The following is a 20,351-nucleotide window of genomic DNA, read 5'->3' on the forward strand; positions in this document are numbered from 1 at the left end:
TTAAAGGAGCACTCCATGAATGTCCATTTACTAGTCATAGGTGGTGTTACTCAACCTATGAAAACAGGTGGATCTGTGAGCTCTCCTGAGTCTCCTAAGTAATAACCCTGGTGATGTCATCAGGGGTATCTTGGCTTGGGCTTGGAGACCAGAACTTTATAACAGAAACCCTGCATAACAAACTGGGGGAGTTTAAAAGATGTGGGTAAGGATGGTCTAATGAATAGATACTGTTGGTTGCATTATGGGAAATGTAGGATCCAGCATTTTTAGAGCCATACAAGGGACTAACAGTCAAAACGTCTTGGTTTATGCTGCTTTGATTTTAAATATCCTTTTTCAGATGTTTTTCTTGTTTGTTCCAAAATTTTATTGAGTCAGTTTAGTGCAATGTTAAATCAGTGGACTACCCCTTTAAATTAAATAATGGATTTCCTTTAAAATGCTGGTACTGTCTGGGAAGTGTTTCTCAGTTCTTCTGGGAAATTGCGATTTTGTGATCGTAATAATTAACATAAATTCAAGAAATATCTGCAATACTTGCAAGAGCTTTCAATTTTGCTAAATAACCACAACTTTTCTGGATGAAATCAACAGACCGCTTGTTGTTTGGACCAATTGTCACATTTCATGTCATGGTAATTTATGTCATCGCAGCATGCAGTGCGCAGTCAGCAAGGATTCAGGCACATTCAGGTGGAAAATGGACAAATCTCACCTGCCAACAAAAATTACTGCTGTAGACCGTGCAAAATAATTCCCAGATGTTTCCAAATGAGGTTTGCATTCAGTTGGTCAGAAGAATACAAGTTGATGTGTTGCTCAGACAGCAAAGATGAACATAATCCATCTCAAACCCCACTTTGGAAATGAAACTAAATTTTTATGTTAATGGATTTCTTTTAATGCCATTATTGACTGATTTTATTTAGTGGTAATGTTGAGGTGAAAGATTTTTTATAAAGGTTTAGTAAAAAAGAAAGGCTAGGACAGCTGTCATTATATTATTGAGTTGAGCGCGTTTATTTTTAATAAAGGCTTATAAATGGAACTCAAGTACAGTATTTTCTTTTTTATATAACTTTGAGCCTTTTTTCTTTGAGTATGCTTTTTCATCAAAGGAGGTGATTACATATGACTCTTAGTTGGCAGTAGTTTTTTAAAAATGGCCTTATTGTCCTTTGCCTGCAATTTTTCCAAATTCCCACACTTTTACCTTAATAAGACCACATAGAACGTTACAAATTGTAATTTTTGAGAAAAGCCGTTGAAAAATCAAGAATTTTAGGCAGCAATAATCACAAAAAAACTCAGCGAAATCCTTGAGGGACTGGTTTCTTATCCCCGAGTGTTTGAAAGCTTGTCATTATTTCTACTGTCAGTTCAGAGCCCGCTGGCTCAGATGCATTTTGTGTCCTCCAGCAAGACACTAGGCCCTCACCTACCCACACATTTTGCAGTTATACGGAGAAGACAAATCATTAAAATGGTAAAGCTTAAAAACTACCTAAACCAAGGCTTCCTCCACAGTGATGGTCAGTGCGACTGAAAATCTATAGCCATCCTGCTTATAGTTAGGCTACCTCACTCCCCCTCCTCCCTCCTCCTCCCTCTGCTGCTGCACCTCCACCCAGGAAGGTTAGGTGGAGAGGGCAGGTTAGGGTTAAGGTTATGTAGATGCTGCCCCTAAGTGGCAGATGTAATTACTGCACGCTGAACTGGCGTAACCCTCACCAGTGACGTGAGTGTGCATGAATGTGTGGCAGCAACACACACGCACACACACACCGTTCATGTGGGCTAATTGCTATGTGTAGCACAGAGTGTAAATAAGTCAGCAGTAGTTTTTATTACACTCTCCGTTTCCTCGTGGTTCTCTTTCCCAGTCACTCCCCTCTTTTCCATCTGTTTTCCCCTCTGCCTTGCACTTCGCACTTTCTCTCTCTCTCTTTTCCCCCCTCTCCCTCCCTCTGTCTCTTCTTTTCTCACTCCCTTCCTCTGTCTCTCTCACTCTTGTACTCATACCCAGCATGAATAAAGCAGCAAGCCAGGTTCATGGACATGAATATTTATGAGAATTTATGCACGTGCTGCGATGCTTTAAAACAACAACAACAGCCTCCCCGATTGTGCTTGCCAAGCCAGCGAGCTTCGGTTCGTGTGTGTATGAGAGCGTGTGTGTGTACCAGCAGGTGTAAACTAGAGAAAGCGATTCCCACTGGGTGTCTGAAGGACCGCTGGCTCTGGTGATTTCCATTCACGTCACCTCATCTCCCTCCTTCAGCGCCTCACATGTTCTCTGTTACTGTGTCACACAAACACACACACACGCGCGCTCACACGCACGCTCATGTTTTTCACTCACACATGTAGTTTCCCACATCTGCCATTCTTGATCATTTTTTCTCTCTCTGACTCAGCTCGGCACCATCCCCCTCCCCTTCTGTGTGTGTGTGTGTGTGTGTGTGTGTGTGTGTATCTGGCTGGAGTGATGACATACATAACTAGTGTTGGCAGTTATCAGGACCGTCAGTCACATGGTTGCGACACATCTGTGTGTGTCTTGAGCGATTTTGTTTGCGGTCATGCATGAGTGCACACCCACACACACACACGCACGGGCACCAATAGGTCTTACGGCAGCACAGGTCAGCGAAAGGATATTCGGAAGAGGGTATTTAAGTCAGGCTGCACACGAACATATACACACACACACACACAGCATTTGCACAACTGCACACACAGCAGTTCAGTCCCGTCGGGTAGCAACAAAGCTGGCTGAGCAAACAGCAAGCTGCTTGTTCGTTATCTTCCCAGGGTGTTTGTTTACTGATCCACATGAGCTTTTGCATTGAGTCACAATGTGATGTGACTACTTGCGTGTCTTTATACATGTGTGTGCGCAACCTTGTGTCCTGGTGAGTGTTAGCTCTGCACATCTGCATCCTCATTTATCCACCCAATTTTTACTTTCACATGTAGCCAACATCCTGATGAACTTATTATGAACGAGCTGCAAGGACAGTCTGATCTGTCTCTCGAGGGCTTTTAAGCAGGACATAACAAAACACATATAACTTCTTTCATAGGGATTGACTTTCCAGCTGCTAGATCATCAGCAGTAGTGCTTAAGGTTTCTTCATAGGGTGCTTTTAGATTGGGGAACTGTCCCAGAAAATCTTTGTGGGATTGAAAAAAACAAAACCAAATTAGGCTGTTGAAAGTATTTGAAAATATTGGAAGTATTTGATTTAAAAAAAATTATTTATATTTATTTTTTCCTCATTTGCAGATGTTCAAATTTCCATTTCTCTGAGCATTTCAGGAATTCTCATCCATGTTGGCTTCAAAGTTGAGATTGAAATTTCATTCTTGACCTTGGAAACAGCAGTTTTTGAAACAATATTTTAAATTCACCAACACACCAGGGTCTGCCTGGTCGGACAAGTGGGTCAGAAATCTACTTGCCTGAAGTCAGTTTTTACTTGCCCCTTTACAAATTGTTTTATTTATTAGCCGTTATCAAATAACAACAAAGACTAAAATTAATTGTCATGTTTAATCTTTAAGTAAATAAAACAGAAGGACACAGAGCACGTAGATATGAAGCAACAAACATTCTTGCATATTGAAAATGGTATGACTCATCCCCAATATTTCACTGAACACTAAATTCCTGATTTCCCTCTTCAATGTTTCTTGTTCTCGGGAGCATTTATGTCAGTGAAAAATTACACGCTCCACTGATTCCTCTATTTGACAGTGCTCACATAATCCTGAAGGATGTTTGTTTCACGCATCACACTACTAGCCTACTCAATTCTTGATTGACCAACAGCGCGTGCCAATATTCTCCGATGCGTCAAAGGGGAGTGGGCTATGCTGCATGCCGGAGACTGAGAACATAATTTATGATAGACCATGATCAAAAAGAATGATTGAAACTTTTTTTATTTTATTTTTTTATCACCTGCCACAATTGGCAATTGAGTTGCTAGATTTACTAGCCTGACATGGCATTTTACTTGCCCAGGGCAGTTGGGCAAGCCTTGTTGTGGAACCATGCAGGCTCTCTGAAACCAGTGGTGGATGTTTGTCTTAATAGTGCAGCAGAGGCTGAAGATTATAATGATGAATAATGTCTACAGCAGAGCGATATTATATGAATTTTGAAAATTATTTTTAGCCCTTGAATTTCACTCCAAATAAAAAACAGGAGTAGAAAAAGTCCTTGAATTTACCAGGAGCGTGTGGAAAACCTGATGCAGTTAATTTTAGAGTAGGCTTTCTGTGAGACGAGCGGGTCAGCGCAGAGGGTGGTGGTGGTGGTGGGGGGAGGGCGAGTTTCTCCCAATAACCACCTGTAATCTAGCGTGCGTCATTAATGTTGGGACCGCTGCACCCGCCGCACGTAATTAGGCTACGGTTTCATTCCCCTACGCTTCCTGAGCAGTGCAGGGGCCTGTGACACAGGGAGACTGTGATTAAAAACATCAGGCTCTTTAGCTGCACTCTTCCTCCTCCTCTTTCCCTTTCTCCTCCTCCTCCACCTCCTCCGCTACTTCACATCCTGTCTGTTGCGCACTGAAATTCCTCAAATGCCTGTCTCTACACCTCACCTAAATTTTATCTACCGGAGATTACTGGCACCACAAATTCTTATTCTCAAACCTTTTTCTTCCCCCCCCGACATGTAAACACACCCACATCCTTTTCCACATAGCATCCTTCAGCCTCGTGGTTTGCCCTTTCAGTCTCCAGACGAGACGTTCCTGTTAGTACACACGCACACAATTGAGATGACAATATGCAGAGCTTGACATGAGCAGTGATGTCAGAGCTTCCCGTTATAATAGACACTAATAGGGCTGAGCTTAATGCTTGCCTTTGGGTTACGCTGCGCTGTGATGTGGAAATACGGCCAGTCTCCGTTCAATTGACGATTGATTGCAACAATTGATCTGACAATTGATCTGTGGAAACTTGGCTCTTATATTCAGTAGGCTACTTCCCACCACCGCCACGAGCACACGCACACACATACACACACACGTACGCACACACCCGAGCACGACATTTTCATTCGAATTGTTTAAAATGCCTGCGTTAGAGCTTGCACGCCTCGGGGTCTTTCTGGTGAGTAATTAATTTCCAGCATGTGGGGGTAGAGAGACCAGAGCTTGTGGGCCTGCCTCCTGGCTCCGACTCAGCCAGGAGTGCCTCAGCCTCTTCCGGACGCAAGAGTCCTCCTCTCCCGGGAATTAGATAACGGCTTGTAAAAGCCCTCCACCGCCAGGCTCTCCCCCTCCTCGACTTTTAGCCGCTGCCGCATCTCTCTGTCTTCCTGCCTGCCTGCCTGCCTGCTTATCCATGAGATATTGAATTCATCCCTTTCAAATTACGGCAAAGTATTGGCTTTCAGTTTAATTGGAATCCCCGTTTCTCCTCATAACTGTGTGGATATTGCGTATTATCGGCAAGTTAATATTTTATTAGGTTTTAATTGGCCTTTGTTGTTTGCCTCAGTGCAATGTTGTTTCAGTTAAAACTGTGTGTGTGTGTGTGTGTTTGCATGTGTGCGTTTGAGAGATAGAAAGACAGACAAGAGTGATAATGCATTCAGAGCACTCAGTTTCTCTACATGGGTCAGTAGTCATTTTTCTCTCCTCCAGGTTTCCTTGGCTGAGGAGATCAAGCCGCTGAAGTGGTATCCCTCCGTTTACCTGCTGGTGTCTATCTTCCCTCTCATCAACAGGTAACACACACACACACACACACACACACACACACACACCTGTATCTGCAGGTAAATTTGGCGCTCTGTTGTTTTATTTGCATGTTGGCTTCACTCTGCTCTCTTATCTTTTCTCAACCTGTCACCCCCCTCCTCCTCCTCCTCCTCCTCCCCCTCTTCCTTCTCCTCTTGGCTCTGCCTTTCCCGTCCTCCTCTCGTGCTCTCTCTTATCTGAACTCTCAGAAAGCTCCGCTCTCTCTGTAGCAGCACAAACACTAAAGGAGATTGTGTGTGTGTGTGTGTATGTGTGTGTGTTGGATGTATAGAGCATTTTATTGGCTTTTTTAAAGCCGGGGCTTCGTCAGCTGAGGGTTGGTGGGAGGAGGCGGGTGGTCCAGTAAATGATAACCCCGCCACTGTTATTGCTTCTTCACTCCCTTCCCATCCTCCCTCTCTCTCTCTCTCTCTCTCTCTCTCTTTCCCTCTCCCCCTCTCTTTCATTTGCCGCCGCTACCTCCCTCCTCCCCCCTTCCACGTGGTACCGGTGTGATTGACAGGTCAGGGTTACTAAGTGATTAGCTGCGGCGGCTCTGCTTGTCGCCACGGCGATGTAGGCGGAGACACAGGTCAATTACAGGGTCAACGTCTCTCAAAGGCTTCCCTCAAACACCGCCCTTCCCCCCTCCCCTCCTCCCACTTCACCTTTCCATCCATTCCATTCCTCCCCTCTTTCCTCCTCCCCCCCGTACCCCTGCTGTCGGCTGATGAAGATGACAAACTGCATCCTGTGCTAACCCCAAACCGCCCCCCCCCCCTTCACTCCCCTCTTCCTTCCTTCCCTCCCTTAATGTCACTTTCCCTTCCTCTCTCCCTCATTTCCACACAAACCGGCTTTGTTTTAAACCCTTTATTTCCACTCTTCCTTGCTCGTGATCGGTCCTTCTGTTTTTTATGTCACCTCCTTCTCTTCCTCCCTCACTTTTCCTCTCCTCTGCCACACAAAGCCAGCTCTCTCTCCCCCTCTCCTGAGCAAACACGCTCTCGCTCACTCGCTCCGCTCCACTCTGCCTTTCTCCAGAGAGCGAACGAGGAGAAAACGGGAATGAATTGCTCTCTCGTTGTCATCCTCCACCTCCTCCTCCTCCTCCTCCTCCTCCTTCCCCGTTCAGCAGCGCTGGCTGTATATATCTCCGGCTCCTATTAATTTGTTAGCCTCCCCTCCCTCTCCCTCTTCCCCTACTTACTCGCCTCCCTCCCCCTGGCTCATATCCTCCTCCTCCTCCTCCCCTCTTTCTCCATCTCCCCCTCCCTCCTCCCCTCCCCTCTGCTGAGGGCTGGAGTGTGTAAAGTGTTTGTCACGGTGCCGATGCCGCTGTGCTCTGCCGTGCGGAAGCAGCGCACGGCAGACAGCCTCGTGTGTGTTTTTCTGTACGTGTGTGTAGGCGGGTGGTTGGTTTCGTGTCAAGGCAAATGTGCTGTCGCTGCTTGTTGCCGTGTGCGTGCGTGCGTGTGTGTGTGCGTGCGTGTGTGCGCACTTGTTTGTCCGCTCCGACTTGAGCGTGTGCTTTTGCTGTTTATGAGCATTCCCGTGTGTTCGTGTGTGCGTTTTTATTTTGTGTGTGCATGCCTAGCGTGTGTGTGTGTGTATGTGTGTGTGTGTGTGTGTGTGTGTCTGAGTGGGGGATTATTTCTATCTGAGCTCCAAAGCCTCCTAAACAGGGCTTAGAGAGACGGCCCAGGGCAGCAGCTAAAGCCGTCGGGTAGAGCTCTCGCTCGCTCGCTCGCTCGCTCGGCACCCCTCTCTGCTGCTCTCTCTCTCTCTCTCTCTCTGCCATTTCTCCTTGCCCTGATCCATTGCGTTAATACACAGACACTCCCACACACAAACACACTCTTGTTTTGGCCCTCATCTGCTGCCACACACACATAAATGCGCACACACAGAGACAGTCACACGCCACACACACAATTTTAATCTGTTCCAAATGCACACTGGTAAATGTGTTAATTCGACACCAGCTGTTGCGAATTGAAATGGGAAAGCGTTCCTACTTTTCCTCTCCCGCGTTCGCGCACACACACGCATGGACGAGTCATTATACATCATTTTACCGTACACATCTCTCTCTCTCTCTCTCTCTCTGTCTCTCTCACTGTCACTAATTCACTTGCCCTCATTTGGTGATGCAAAAGTAGCACCAGACACTCACACCTTCGCACTTACCCCTAATTCCCTCCTCCTTCTCCTCCTCCTCCCCTCTCTCTCCCTCTCTCTTTCTCTCCCTCCCTCTTTGCCACTTCAGTTTCTCTCAGCCCTTTGTGTGTGTGTGTATGTGTGTGCGAGTGTGTGTGTGTGTGTGTGTGTGTGTGTGTGAGCACTGCCCGGGCACGACTAGAGTTTTCACAGTCTGCTTCTCACATCGCTTCCCCAGTGTGCTTTATGGTGTGGGTGTGTGTTTGTTTACAAGGCTTGTCTAGATTCCTACTGTGCGCGCTTGTACGCCTGTTTGCATAAATAAGCCCTCTCCTTGGAACCTGGCTGCAGATTTCGGTGGCGCATCGCAGCTTGATGTGCGAGCGCTTCTCCTGGACAGCGTGCCCGTCTTTTACAAAGACTTTTTTTTGCTATTTCTCCCCAAAAAAATGATTCCTCCCTTCACCGGGGAGAAACTGACGGCCCCATTTAGTGACTTTTTTTAAGGCTTTTTTTTTTTTTGTCTAGAAGCCAGTTTTATAAGTGAGGCACAACGCAGAGAGCTAGTTGCCTTTGAGCAATCGGGGTTAGGCGCCTTGCAGAGGGACGCTTCAGTATGGATGGATTGGTCCTGGCGGCGGGGCTTGAACTGGTGATGTGTCTGTAACCTTGAGTTCACCCCACCGCTCCAGGAGGCAGCTTGCATCCTCCTAGTTATTCTTGGTTTCCCTCGATGCTGCGTGTGGGTTTTGCGGTGTGTATAGGCCTATACATGCTTGGAGGGGATTTTTGTATGGGCTCCCTACAGCGCCTACGCCCCCCCCCCCCCCCCCCGCCTTTCTCTGGAGGAGATCTGATTTCCCTGCTCCAGGCGAGCAGAGAGAACAAGACCGTGTGTGTGCGTGCGCGAGGCTGTGTGTGCTTCAGTGCGCGTCTGCGTTTGTGTGTGCGCGCGCGCTACCCGGGCCAGGCAGACCTTCCCCATCTCCGTTCTGCGCTTTGAAAAACGAGGAAGGAAATCTCAGAGCAGCAGTTATTATTCATCCCTCAAAGAGAACGGGGAGGAGGCGGAGGAGGAGGAGGAGGAGGGAAGGAGGGAGGGAGGGATGGATGGAGGGAGGAAGAAAGAGAGAGCCAAACGGGAGGGAAGGAGGAGGAGGAGGAGGAGGGGGGGATACATTAACTCTTATCTCACTGTATTTGGCATTCTGCATCCCAGGATGCGCTCTTTCTCTCTCCCTCTCTCTCACTCCTGCTTGCTCTTTCTTTTCTACACTCCCTTCCTTCCGTTCCTCGCCTCTATGCCTCTCAGAATATCTTGCATTCAGTGCGCATGGATGTGTGTTTCTGCCTCGATGTGTGTAGGCTGGTGTGTGGTTTTTGTACTGTATACCCTAATATCTTTTGTGGTGTATTTTGTTTACTTGAACAAGTGAGCTTCTCAGATGCTGAAAGGCAGCATGCAAGGTTCCATCTCTCATCTTTGTTTGTCTGCAAGCCTTTTTATTTATCCATCTCTTCACATTCAATTTACTGTATGAGAGTGGCAGCGTTGGCCTGTTTGCTAAAATAAGTTTTGAATTTCATATACTGTAGCTCGCAGGTACTGGATGTGATGTTTTTTTTTCAGATTTAGAGGCAAAACTCTTTTCTTGTGTTGCTTTGATCTGCGATCTTTGCACGAGTGATTCCCAAGCTCCAGGTTGCCATGGCAGGGCTCCAGGGGGTCGCCAGCAAAGTCAGGATTAGCTGAAATTCATGCACTAGAAGTTAACACATTAGGAAAACACATGTAATCATTTTTGTTATCAATAAGAGTCATTTCTTTACTCTTATTGATAACAAAAATCCTCGCGAATCAAAGTCTGTGGTTTTGAGTGTCATGCTTTCTGAACATCCTGATTGTCTGTATGATAACATAGCCACATGTCGCTGTGTGGCCTAGATAGTATTTGGGTGGATTTATGACCGTGCCTGTTGTGCGTGCGCCCATGTGTGTGCGTGCTCATGCTTTTGCGTCTCAGGCAGTGATCGGTGTGTGTAACTGGAGACGGAGAGCCCCGTACCCATTCGTCTCCCGTTGAGCAGCGGCGACGCTCCGCTATTCATCCCCATTTAGCGAGACAGAGAGCTGGCCTACAGGGCTGTGCGAAGAGCAAACACACACGGGCCAGGCACCCACGCTGAGGCTGGACACACACACACACACACACACTCACACTGACTCTCTTGATTCAACATCGGTACAGAAGATCTGAGGAAGAAGAGTTCATGTGCAACACAGGTGCACAGAGCACTAACAATATATATACAATGATATACATGTGTTTTCATGCATAAATATACAAACATAAAATACTCATACACATATATTTGTCCGTGCCCATACACAGGCATACAAACATTAACACACATACAGCAAAGTAACTATACATACAACTATAAATCCCTATATACAGACATATAAAGCCCTATATAAATACATGTACCCTTATACAGACATACAAACCACATACAGGCACATATAGGCGTATATATACATTCATGTACATGCATATGGTCTACACATGCACGCATAAATGCTAAAAGAGATAGTAGATAACCTCCCTCACACACACTTAGGTACGTGCACGCATTCAGTGGCGCGTGCAAACACAAACACATACACGCACACACGCAGACACACACTCACACTCTGCTCACCCTCCCTCTGCTCTTTCAGGCACGTCTTTAAATATTCATCACTCTGGCTGCTCTGAGAGTGCCGTAAACGCTGCCTCACACTCCGGGGAATCGCTAAAGCCTACTCTATCATCTGCTCTCCCTCCCTCCTCACTCACTCTCTCTCTTTCTCTCTCTCTCTCTCTCTCACACCACACACACACACACACACACACACACACACACACACACACACACACACACACACACACACACACACACACACACACACAGAGCTACATCCACTCACAAGGATAAACTCACGTGCACAAACACTCAAAGGCACAGCCTGTGGCATCGCTGGACACACAGACACACGCCAGTACATGAATCAGGCGCGGGGAAACACATACGTGGCGATGTACGATGAACAGATTTTGTGCATGTGTGAGTGTGTGTGTGTGTTTACTGGCTGCTCCCAGCACAGAGGGTTGAGTGGTGTTGTGTTCCAGGAAACAGGATGTCTCTTTGTTTGGGTTTTATTCTGTTGGTGAACGTTAGCCGCTTCAGTCCCCAGGGTCTGTGTATGCCTCTTTGTCTGTTACTGTGTGTGTGTGTGTGTGTGTGTGTGTGTGCGCGCGCGCACCCATGCAGGCGTGTGTGTGCGCTTGTGCTCACATGTTTATGCGTGTGTGTGTGTGCGCTTTGTTTCGGCACACCATGCCTCTTGTTTGTATGTTTCAGCCTGATTCCAGAAATATTCGGTGAAGTGTTGGCACAGGCGGTTGACAGGAGATGGGAGCGCGTGCTCGTGTGTGTGTGTGTGTGCGCGTGTGCTGTGCATCTGTGGGTGTGTGTATAATGGGAGTCATACCCTAAGCTGTGACAATTATCCCCATGTTGACCCCGTGATCAAAGTAGATTATGTTCCAGTTTTCAATTGTAGTGCATGTGCACACAGACACTCGCACAACACATGCATGGTTTGTTTAGATACTGTCACACTGTCTGTCTCCATATCTATAGAGTGCACCATATTCCTGCTGATAGTCCACAAGCATCAGAGCTTTATGCACATTTGAGTGGCTGATCACATGTTGTCACTGAACAATGAAAAGCCTGTTCTTAGTTTGTGCTGCCTTAAAGGCTGTCACACATGCACAAAAGACAACAACCAACAGAACCTTTTGAACCAGTGTATCCATAAGTCCGTTTTACTTATGGAGTTACTGAGTTTTATTTATTTTTTTTTAAATTAGCTCCTTATAAGTTTTGTTACTTTAAATAGTTGACAATTAAAACTAAACAGATCTGATAATGCATTTAAAAGGATTTGGATTTGATAAGTGAATTATACTTGCTTCAGATTTGATAAAAGCATATCATGCCCCAAGGCATTATGAAGCATAATTAGACATTATTGAACTGTGGCAATTCTAGTATGCTAATGTGTGTTTGTGGAGAATGTTTTGTCATGGTAGTTTGGAATTTTATTTGTCAAATTGGACCTAAATTTAATTTCAGGGGCGTTCAAGGGGTCTTAAAGAGCCAAAAAAACTGTCTGCAAACTGCAGGTATGCAGTGGGTATAATTAGAGGTGTTACTTTAACTTTTTTTATTCATGTACAATAAGATTTATCCTCAGAAATACATTTTAATATCATAACATCTTCCTTGGCTTAATAACTTGCCAATGTTTTGTCTAATGTGGTCAGCAGCAAAACATTTAGGAGAGCTGAAATAAATTCAGGAATCACTCTCTGACCTCCCAGAGAGTCAAGGGATTAAGGACGTTTTGGCAGAATTTTCCCTTTTAGTCAGAGAAAAGTTCAGATTTTCTGTCAGCAGCAGCGCTGCGGGCAGCACTAGGGCCTTGTTTTGGCACTTTGAAGCGTGTGATTCGTCTGGAAGAAGAAGAAAAAAAAAAGACGTTAGGCAGTCAAAGAGAGGAGGAAGTGCGATCGGGGTCAGGATGACTTCTCTGTCTGGCCGCCCTCTACTCTCAGAGAAGGAGTTCTCGTCTTGTACGTTTCACTCACAGCTCTGAGGATGTGCGGCACAACAATTAAAGGCAGACGAAAAGGTGAACACTGAAAGAGGGAAATTGATGGCTGGATGGTGGTATAGACTGGCAGAGTGGGATATTGGAAGAGAAAGGGAGAGGCGGATGAAGGATTTTGTGTAGAATCTGGAGGGTGAGAGAGAGACGGGTTCAAAGAGTGACTGACAGCATGATAGATGGAAGGTCTGAATATGTGAGCGCGGCTCGGAGACGCCGTCAGAGTACTAATGACTGACTGCATGCTTACAGGTGGTGGCAAACTCAACGCTTAGAGCCACGTTTTAACTCGTTCTATGAGTGTGTGCGCGCATGTATGTTCATTGCTGTTGACCGTTTGCTCCTGAGTCCTCCAGTATACACAATATCATCCCTGTTGTCCAACACCAGTCAGCCAACTGTGAGACTCGCTCGACTACCCCGCACACACAAACCCTGACAAACACACACGCACAGCAGCTCAGCCAGGCATCGCCCGCAGCCACACTCTCCTTCCCACCACTGCCTCCCTCATTCATCTTTCATTAGCCCGGCTCACACAGGAGAAACAGCCTACCCCCCTCCTCCTCCTCCTCCTCCTCCTCCTCCTCCTCCTCTTCCTCCTCCTCCACACGCCTCCCCTCTCTCTCTATCTAACCTCCTCGCCTTTTTTTCTTCCTCTCTTCTTATCTTGGTTTCTCTCGCACGTAATCGCTTTTGTTTGTCTCGCTCATGTCTTGCAATCTGTCTTTTTTGATATCTCTCCTCCTCCTCCTCCTCCTCCTCCTCCTCTTCTTCCTCGCTCGCTGTCTCCTCTGCTTTTTAGTCTTTTCCATTCAGCCTCACTCCTTCAGCCCTTTCCCCTCCTCTCTCCTCCTCCTCCTCCTCCTCCTCCACCATCGCTCTCGGCCCTCGTTCCCCTTCACAGCCTCACTCTTGCACATTGTCACCTCTTTATTGTGTTCTTCCTCTTCCACTCTCCCTCTCTCCTTCCTGTGCAGTGCTGTTTCTCTGACACTCGTCTCTGCCGGCCCCCCCACCTTCCTGTCTCTCTTACTCTCTCTCTCTCTCTCTCTCTCGCGCCCGCTCTTTCTTTCTTCCTTTCATTTCGCTCTCCGTCTCTCCCTCGATGGAGGGGAAAGGCTCTTCGCCTCTAATTGCGGCTGTTCCGTTGCCATGGCGCGTGTTGCTCGGCGCTGCGAGGTGCTGCGTGTGTGTGTGTTTGTGTGTGTGTGTGTGTGTGTGTGTGTGTGTGTGTGTGGCAGGCAGATGATTGCTTGCTGCCAGCTCTCGTTTCCCGGACGCCGATCGCGTTTCTTTGCGGCAACAGGGAAAAAAAATGAGACGCCAGAAATAGCCCCCCTTCACACAGACCCACTCACTCTCACCGCTGCACTGTTCAGAGAGACGCACACACACACACACACACACACACACACACACACACACACACACACACAAGCAGACACATACACACATCCACAGCATTTCCTCTCCACCTGACAACCTCAATGCATATGACCTAGGTTATGCTTAATGTACACACCTCTCCACACACGTACAGGCAGGGATGTGTGTGTTTATGTATGTCCGCATTTGTCAGACCTCCTCTGTGTGTGTGCTTCCTGCGTCTCTAAGGAGGTTGTGCGGGGACTCCTGATTTATTTCACCTTTAATGGGAAGTGAAATGAATGTGAGCAGCAGCTGGTCTGGTCCTCGGAGATACAGCGGTAGGCTAACCCAGAAAACAGGCAGCGTCGCTCTAAAATGGTCCTTACTCTGACAAGTGCCAGAACACGCCACTGTACGCTCCACTAGCCGCACCACTGGTTTTATTTTGAGCTGCATTTAGACATTTAGTGGACACCCGTACCCAGAATGACTTACGGCAGGTAGCTTCTCATTACAGGTTGGTTTCAAACCCTCGGCCAACACATCCTGTGGTTTCTTTCCTGTCACAACTTTTTCAAAAGGTAGTTGGAAGGCAAGTGGAGACAGATTAATAGCAAATAAACCTTACATCCTCGTGCTGCAAAAGAGGATAAGAGAGGATTATAACCAGATTTGTGGAGGAATCTCCATAATCATCTTCTATGCTGTTCACCTGCAGTTCTCACTGGGTTTTTCAGAGAATTAACAACAAAAAAAAAAAACCTCATAACTTATGTGATGGCTTAGTGTGGCCAAGTAGAAGTGCCTCTAACCTGTAATTTAAAGGTGCACCAATTTTGACATTCGTACTGTTGAAAGTTAGGCAAGAAACTGAAAATTTACTGAAAATCTCTCAAATGCTGGAGAATCTACAGTTTGACACACAAGTGCTATTGAAGAAGAGCTGGTATAGAATAAAAAGATGCCATCATATGGACACACAGTTAACAACATAATAGAGGACAATCAAGCTAAATGTAAATGCTGTTGGAAAATAGTAAAAACTTGAAAAAACACTTGAAAACACACTTGAAAAGGGAACATCTCAGATGCAGATGTTATCTAAAGCCACTTCACTCCTAAAACATGACGCAGGTTGAACAAAATAACACATGGATTTCAATGTTATTCAAATCTTTGTAATGCTTCTTATTCTAATATTTGCAAGATTTGTTAAATGGAGCCCATTTTTACTATATATATATATATATATATATATATATATATATATATGTATATATATATATATATACAAATATATATATATAATACTAAAAGGATTCTTAACCATTGAATAAACTTTCCTGTTTTGTGATTTTCTGTTTATTGTTCAGTAAATGGTGAATGGAGTGTACTTATTGCCCTTTTTCTACCGTAGTAGACAAAGCCTCTCATTCACCCATTCACACACTCACACACTGATGTCCATGCAAGCCAAGTAATTTGGGCTTCAGTGTCTTGCTCAAGGACACTTAGACATGGGGAAGACAGGAGGAGCCAGGGACTAAACCACCAACACTGTGATTAATGAACAACCCACTAGGGTTTCACTAGGGTTGAATGCTGGGGATTGAGAACCCGGGATTCCCCGGGAAACAAATATCATGCCAACTTGGAAGAAGCGACAAAGCCACTCGTTGATTAAAATGAATACAGGTTATATAGGCTACCTCTGCACACAGCATTTTCATTACCAACATTGGTGCACAATAAACATCACAGTGAGCACAAAAGCCACAATTTGTGTGACTTTAATTAGTGGAGGTGCACACACACACTCAGTCCTTTCCAAACGAACAGAACTTTTCATGTGTTGTTCTTTGCCTCTTTAATTTTTCACTACATACCGCATGGATTGCAGGTTGAAATGTCCATTGGAATTCAACTTTTAAAGTGCTCAAGGCAGAGTCTGTGACGAGATTAATGAGTTTTACCAATAATGTCGTTAACAAGTCACTGAATGTAATCCAGGGTTTTGCAGCAACTCCGTACTGATGCTCTGTTCCTTGCCCACTACTGTTTGTGTATGTAGTATTATCTCCTTTGGGTTTATTGAATACACAGCAGCAGGATCGATATGTGCATCTCCAAATTGAGAGAGGTGCTGTGGCATTTTTATACACGTGACATAGCAGGGGCAACTTCATTAATTATTTAAATCTTCCAACTCAGCGACAGGATCAGTCAGAATCCAATAGTGGCTTCAGGATCCTCAGGATGAGTCCTTAGCTTCATCAGAGATTTTGAGACATTTTTATTTTCAGCAGAAAATCAAAGACAATCAGTTTGTTTTTTTCAGAGATGGTCTACTTTAAAAGAGAAATGCTATTCTACTACATAAATAATCAATATTTAAGAAAAACACTTGCATTTGGATAAATATCATTATATAATTAATTTCCCTCAGTTCTACGGTTAAAATCAAATTTCAGTCTGCAACAAATTCTGGGAATGTTGGGAAAAGAGTGATATATTTCCAAGGAGTTATCATTTTAAAATTGCGGGAAATTCAAATTCTGGTGAAATTTCTTCCTTAATTGTAGTTGCTTGGCTGGTGTCACTATAGCCTGTCCAGTAATGTCACAATATTGACAACATGGTTGTGAAGTGAAAAACGGGGAAATGGTTCAAAACATACCAGCAGCGCTGTTACCAAAGATTTCATCAAAATCATCATTACTTTAAATAGCTGCAGATGACTCTCACCCTCTGATAGTGTCGGTCATTTAGAGATGAGTCACTGCAGCGCCTCATGTAACTCCATCTAACCACAATACAGCATTGGTTCCTCAAATGGTTGGGTTTGTGTCTTCCTCCCCTGCGGGACACAAGTAGCATGAGGATGACTTTTTCGACCCTGAGGTCAACCACCATGGCCACTTAGTTCACTCTGCACACCCAAACCCAGAAACAACACACACACGAAAAACGCTGTGAGCAGTGTACGGTTTGATTCTCTCACTAATAGATCAATAAAAGACATTAGTGGCAGGCTAACCCGGCGAGCAGCGCTAATACAGGGTTAATCCAGGGTTAATGGCTGAGGAGCATCATTCTCAGAGGCAGCCATTAGTTTGCCACCATACCACACAATATCAGGTTCTCCTCCGAGTCATGCCCCAGGCTTCCAGAGAGATAGACACAGAGAGGGGAATTGAGAAGAAAAGAATAGAGGATCACCCTCATGAGTCAAGATGAAAATGAGATATCCAGACAGATGAAACCCAATGCAAAGAAATGGGAGGGATATTGGAGAAGGGGGAAGCAGTGTGCGGGGAAACGTGCGTTGAATGAAAAAGGGGGAGAAGATGGGACAGTGAAATTGTGGCCAGGAGAAGCAGGAAACTGAGATGAGAGAAAGAGGAGGGAAGGAGAGGAAGGGAGTTGAGCGCTACACTTCTCCCTGTCCTTGTAAAGTGCTGCGTGCTGTCGAAGCGGCAGCCAAGAATGTGTCAGCCCAGCCGTCTCACGCTGCCTAATGGGCTCTTAAACGCTGATATAAAGCTCACTCGCTCTTTCGCCCTCCCCTTTTCCTCTCCCTCTCTCCCTCTTTTTCTGCCTCTGACGCTCGCTCTCATTACCTCTCGTTCTCACCCTGTCACTCACTCTGTCACTCACTTGTCCTTTCTTTCTCTCTTTCCCTCTTTCTGTTGCTCTATCAAGCTCTCACTCTCTGCCTTTCTCTTTTTGCCTCTCTTTCCTGCCTTTTTGAAGTTCTTTTGCAGGTTGTCTCTTTATTTACAACTTGTTTTTAATGGATGAACTCAACACTTCTGTCTCTCTTTCTTTTCTTTCCACCAGGCTCCATAATGCCTTCTACCCGCAGGATCCATCCTTCTCGCTGACCCTGTTGCACGTCCTGTCAGCGCCACTCCACGGCTTGGCCAATGCCTTTGTCTTTGGCCTGGATAGGGACTGGTGGAGCCTACTGAGCCCTACTGGCATGCAGGTATAACAACTGCACACACAGGCATGTACATGCTGATGTTCAGCCAGTATAGTATTTACCATATTTACCATGTTGGTATTTATTTAAAAGTTTAATAAGAGGATAAACCCTTTGAAATGCACCGTCTCCTTTTCAAGGGTGTCCTCAGGCACAAAACATGAAAGTTAACCAACGTTTAAACAAAAAACAAAACAATAAATACATAATAATAATGATAATAGATCCAGCGACACAAAACAATCAACATAGTAACATCAACACAGACACACACATAAGGGCTCTCCCACCATCCTAAACCACATCCACTACATCTCCCACAAGTGTCATCTGTACAAAAAATGAACGAGAAAAAAAATAAATGAACAGACCAAATAACATTATGTCAAAGTACTGAGTCTACTTAGGAACTAGAAGTGGAGGTATACAATCAAAGACAAACACAAGTAAATTTATGACAAACAAGCAAAGACGTCTTGAAGTCATGGAAAGAAATAATTGATCTGAGTGAGTTAGACAAATTATTCCAGACTGATGGTGCTTTAAACTTAAAAGCACGTCTCCCAGTTTCTTTAAATATTCAAGGCACAATAAAAAAGGATGTTGAGTGTGTCTGAGTGAATATGATGATTTGACTGGAACTAAAAGCTATTTTAAGTATAAAGCATAAAGTAAATGCATTTGAAAACAAAGAGCAACCAATGAAATTGTCTCCAAGAGTAAAGTGGTAGCCAGTCCAGTGTGTCGTACATCAAACAATGATGTGGGCGGTAAGGACATCCAAGGACAAATCTACAAATATTATTGTAGCCTACATTTAAAGGATGAAGATATGTTTCAGAGGTGGTCTGGTATATGACATCACCATAATCAATAATGGGAAATAAAAGCTGTTTGACAATGTGTTTTCTTACTTTGAGAGTAAAACTATTAATTGACGGATAGAGCATCCTGAAACTAGCATTTGTTTTATTTCTGATAAAATCAATATGAGGCCTAAAAGAAAATTCGGAATCAATCCAAAGTCCCAAATATTTAAATTTATCAATGTTAATAAGGGGAGACCCATCAGTAAGATTAATAGCCAACTCAGCAGGTGAATGATTAAGATTATAAATAGTACCAAACAGCATACTACAAGACTTCTGCTTGTTTAATGTGAGATTATTATTTATTTGTGTATATAATCGTGTCATCTGCATATAACTGAACAGAACAAATAGAGAATTTCTTTGTAAGATGATTAATAAAAATATAGTATAATCAAAATATTATTTCAGCATGCCAACATGTGCCAATTATTACTAAACACAAATTACAGCTGAGGCTGATGGGAATGTCATTAGTTTTACGAGTATTTGCTCATGAACCAAAATATTGAACAAATCAAGATTTTGACTTGATGATGCTAGATGAAAGTTTAAGGGAAAATCAAACCATTTCATTCAAGTCAAATTTATACAGTTCAAAACTAAAACCTCAAAGCATGAATGAAATTTAAATTATGAAATTATGTGCCATTCCATCAAGTAGATGATGAGATATATCAGTGGATAAGTGAAAAGTTTAACCTGCTGGTTTTCCAGTCCTTGCATGTTTGAAATGTTTTGTGCTGCTGCTGGTGTTGTTTTCAGTTGTCAGGTTAAGTAGAATCAATTATTAATTAATTTTTAAGGATAGATATGAAAAAACACACTCAGCTCATCACAACAGTGTAAATCTTGTTTTAGTTGATGGATTCCCCTCCTACAGATTTTATAAATGGTTGGTGAAAGCTGTTTTGTGAAATAATTCTACATACTAACATTAGCAGTATTGACCATTCTCTGTTAAAGGCTCTTTAAGGCTCTATAAACGAGGTCTGTCTATAATCAGGTGGTCAATTAAGGGCTTAAAAGAATGCACAGATGTTGGAGGAGATTGTCTCATGGGAGACTTAATCACTCAGTGATGAGAACCAGACAAAATAAAAAAGTCATTTATATTTACTTGGTGGATGTTTTCTTACTGGGTTTATTGAAAATTTGTGTATAATAATCTTAATCAAAGGATTCATCTCTATCATAATAGAGGAATTGCGATATCAACATCAACAGGTCTCTGACCATGCTCTGTCTGAACTGTAATTAACAGAAGAGGTGAAGCTAGATTTTCCTCTTTCAGATGAATAAGCTGGCTAATAAGAGCAGATAGAGAACACAGTCAAGAGCTAGTGTATCACGATGCAGAAATTGAATTTTGAAAGCCACCAACCTCAGTGCCTGGTAAAATAACTGTTCAGTCATTGAGATTGATTAACAGCCTTGTGAAACTCAGCGATGCACAAGGGTTGAGTGATGTTTTAATC

The 20,351-nt window shown here is 44.3% G+C and overlaps 1 protein-coding gene across 1 annotated transcript in view; it reads left to right on the plus strand.

Annotated features, from left to right (window-relative positions):
• Positions 1 to 20,351, plus strand: part of si:dkey-100n23.5 (cyclic AMP receptor-like protein A) — a 52,179-nt gene that overhangs the window by 21,449 nt on the left and 10,379 nt on the right. The window contains exons 11-12 of the mRNA XM_044366416.1: positions 5,673 to 5,755; positions 17,860 to 18,007. Coding sequence (XP_044222351.1) covers positions 5,673 to 5,755; positions 17,860 to 18,007 — 231 coding nt within the window. The remainder of the gene's footprint in view (positions 1 to 5,672; positions 5,756 to 17,859; positions 18,008 to 20,351) is intronic.

This window comes from Thunnus albacares, chromosome 11, assembly GCF_914725855.1.
Source record: "Thunnus albacares chromosome 11, fThuAlb1.1, whole genome shotgun sequence".
Lineage (NCBI taxonomy): Eukaryota > Metazoa > Chordata > Actinopteri > Scombriformes > Scombridae > Thunnus > Thunnus albacares.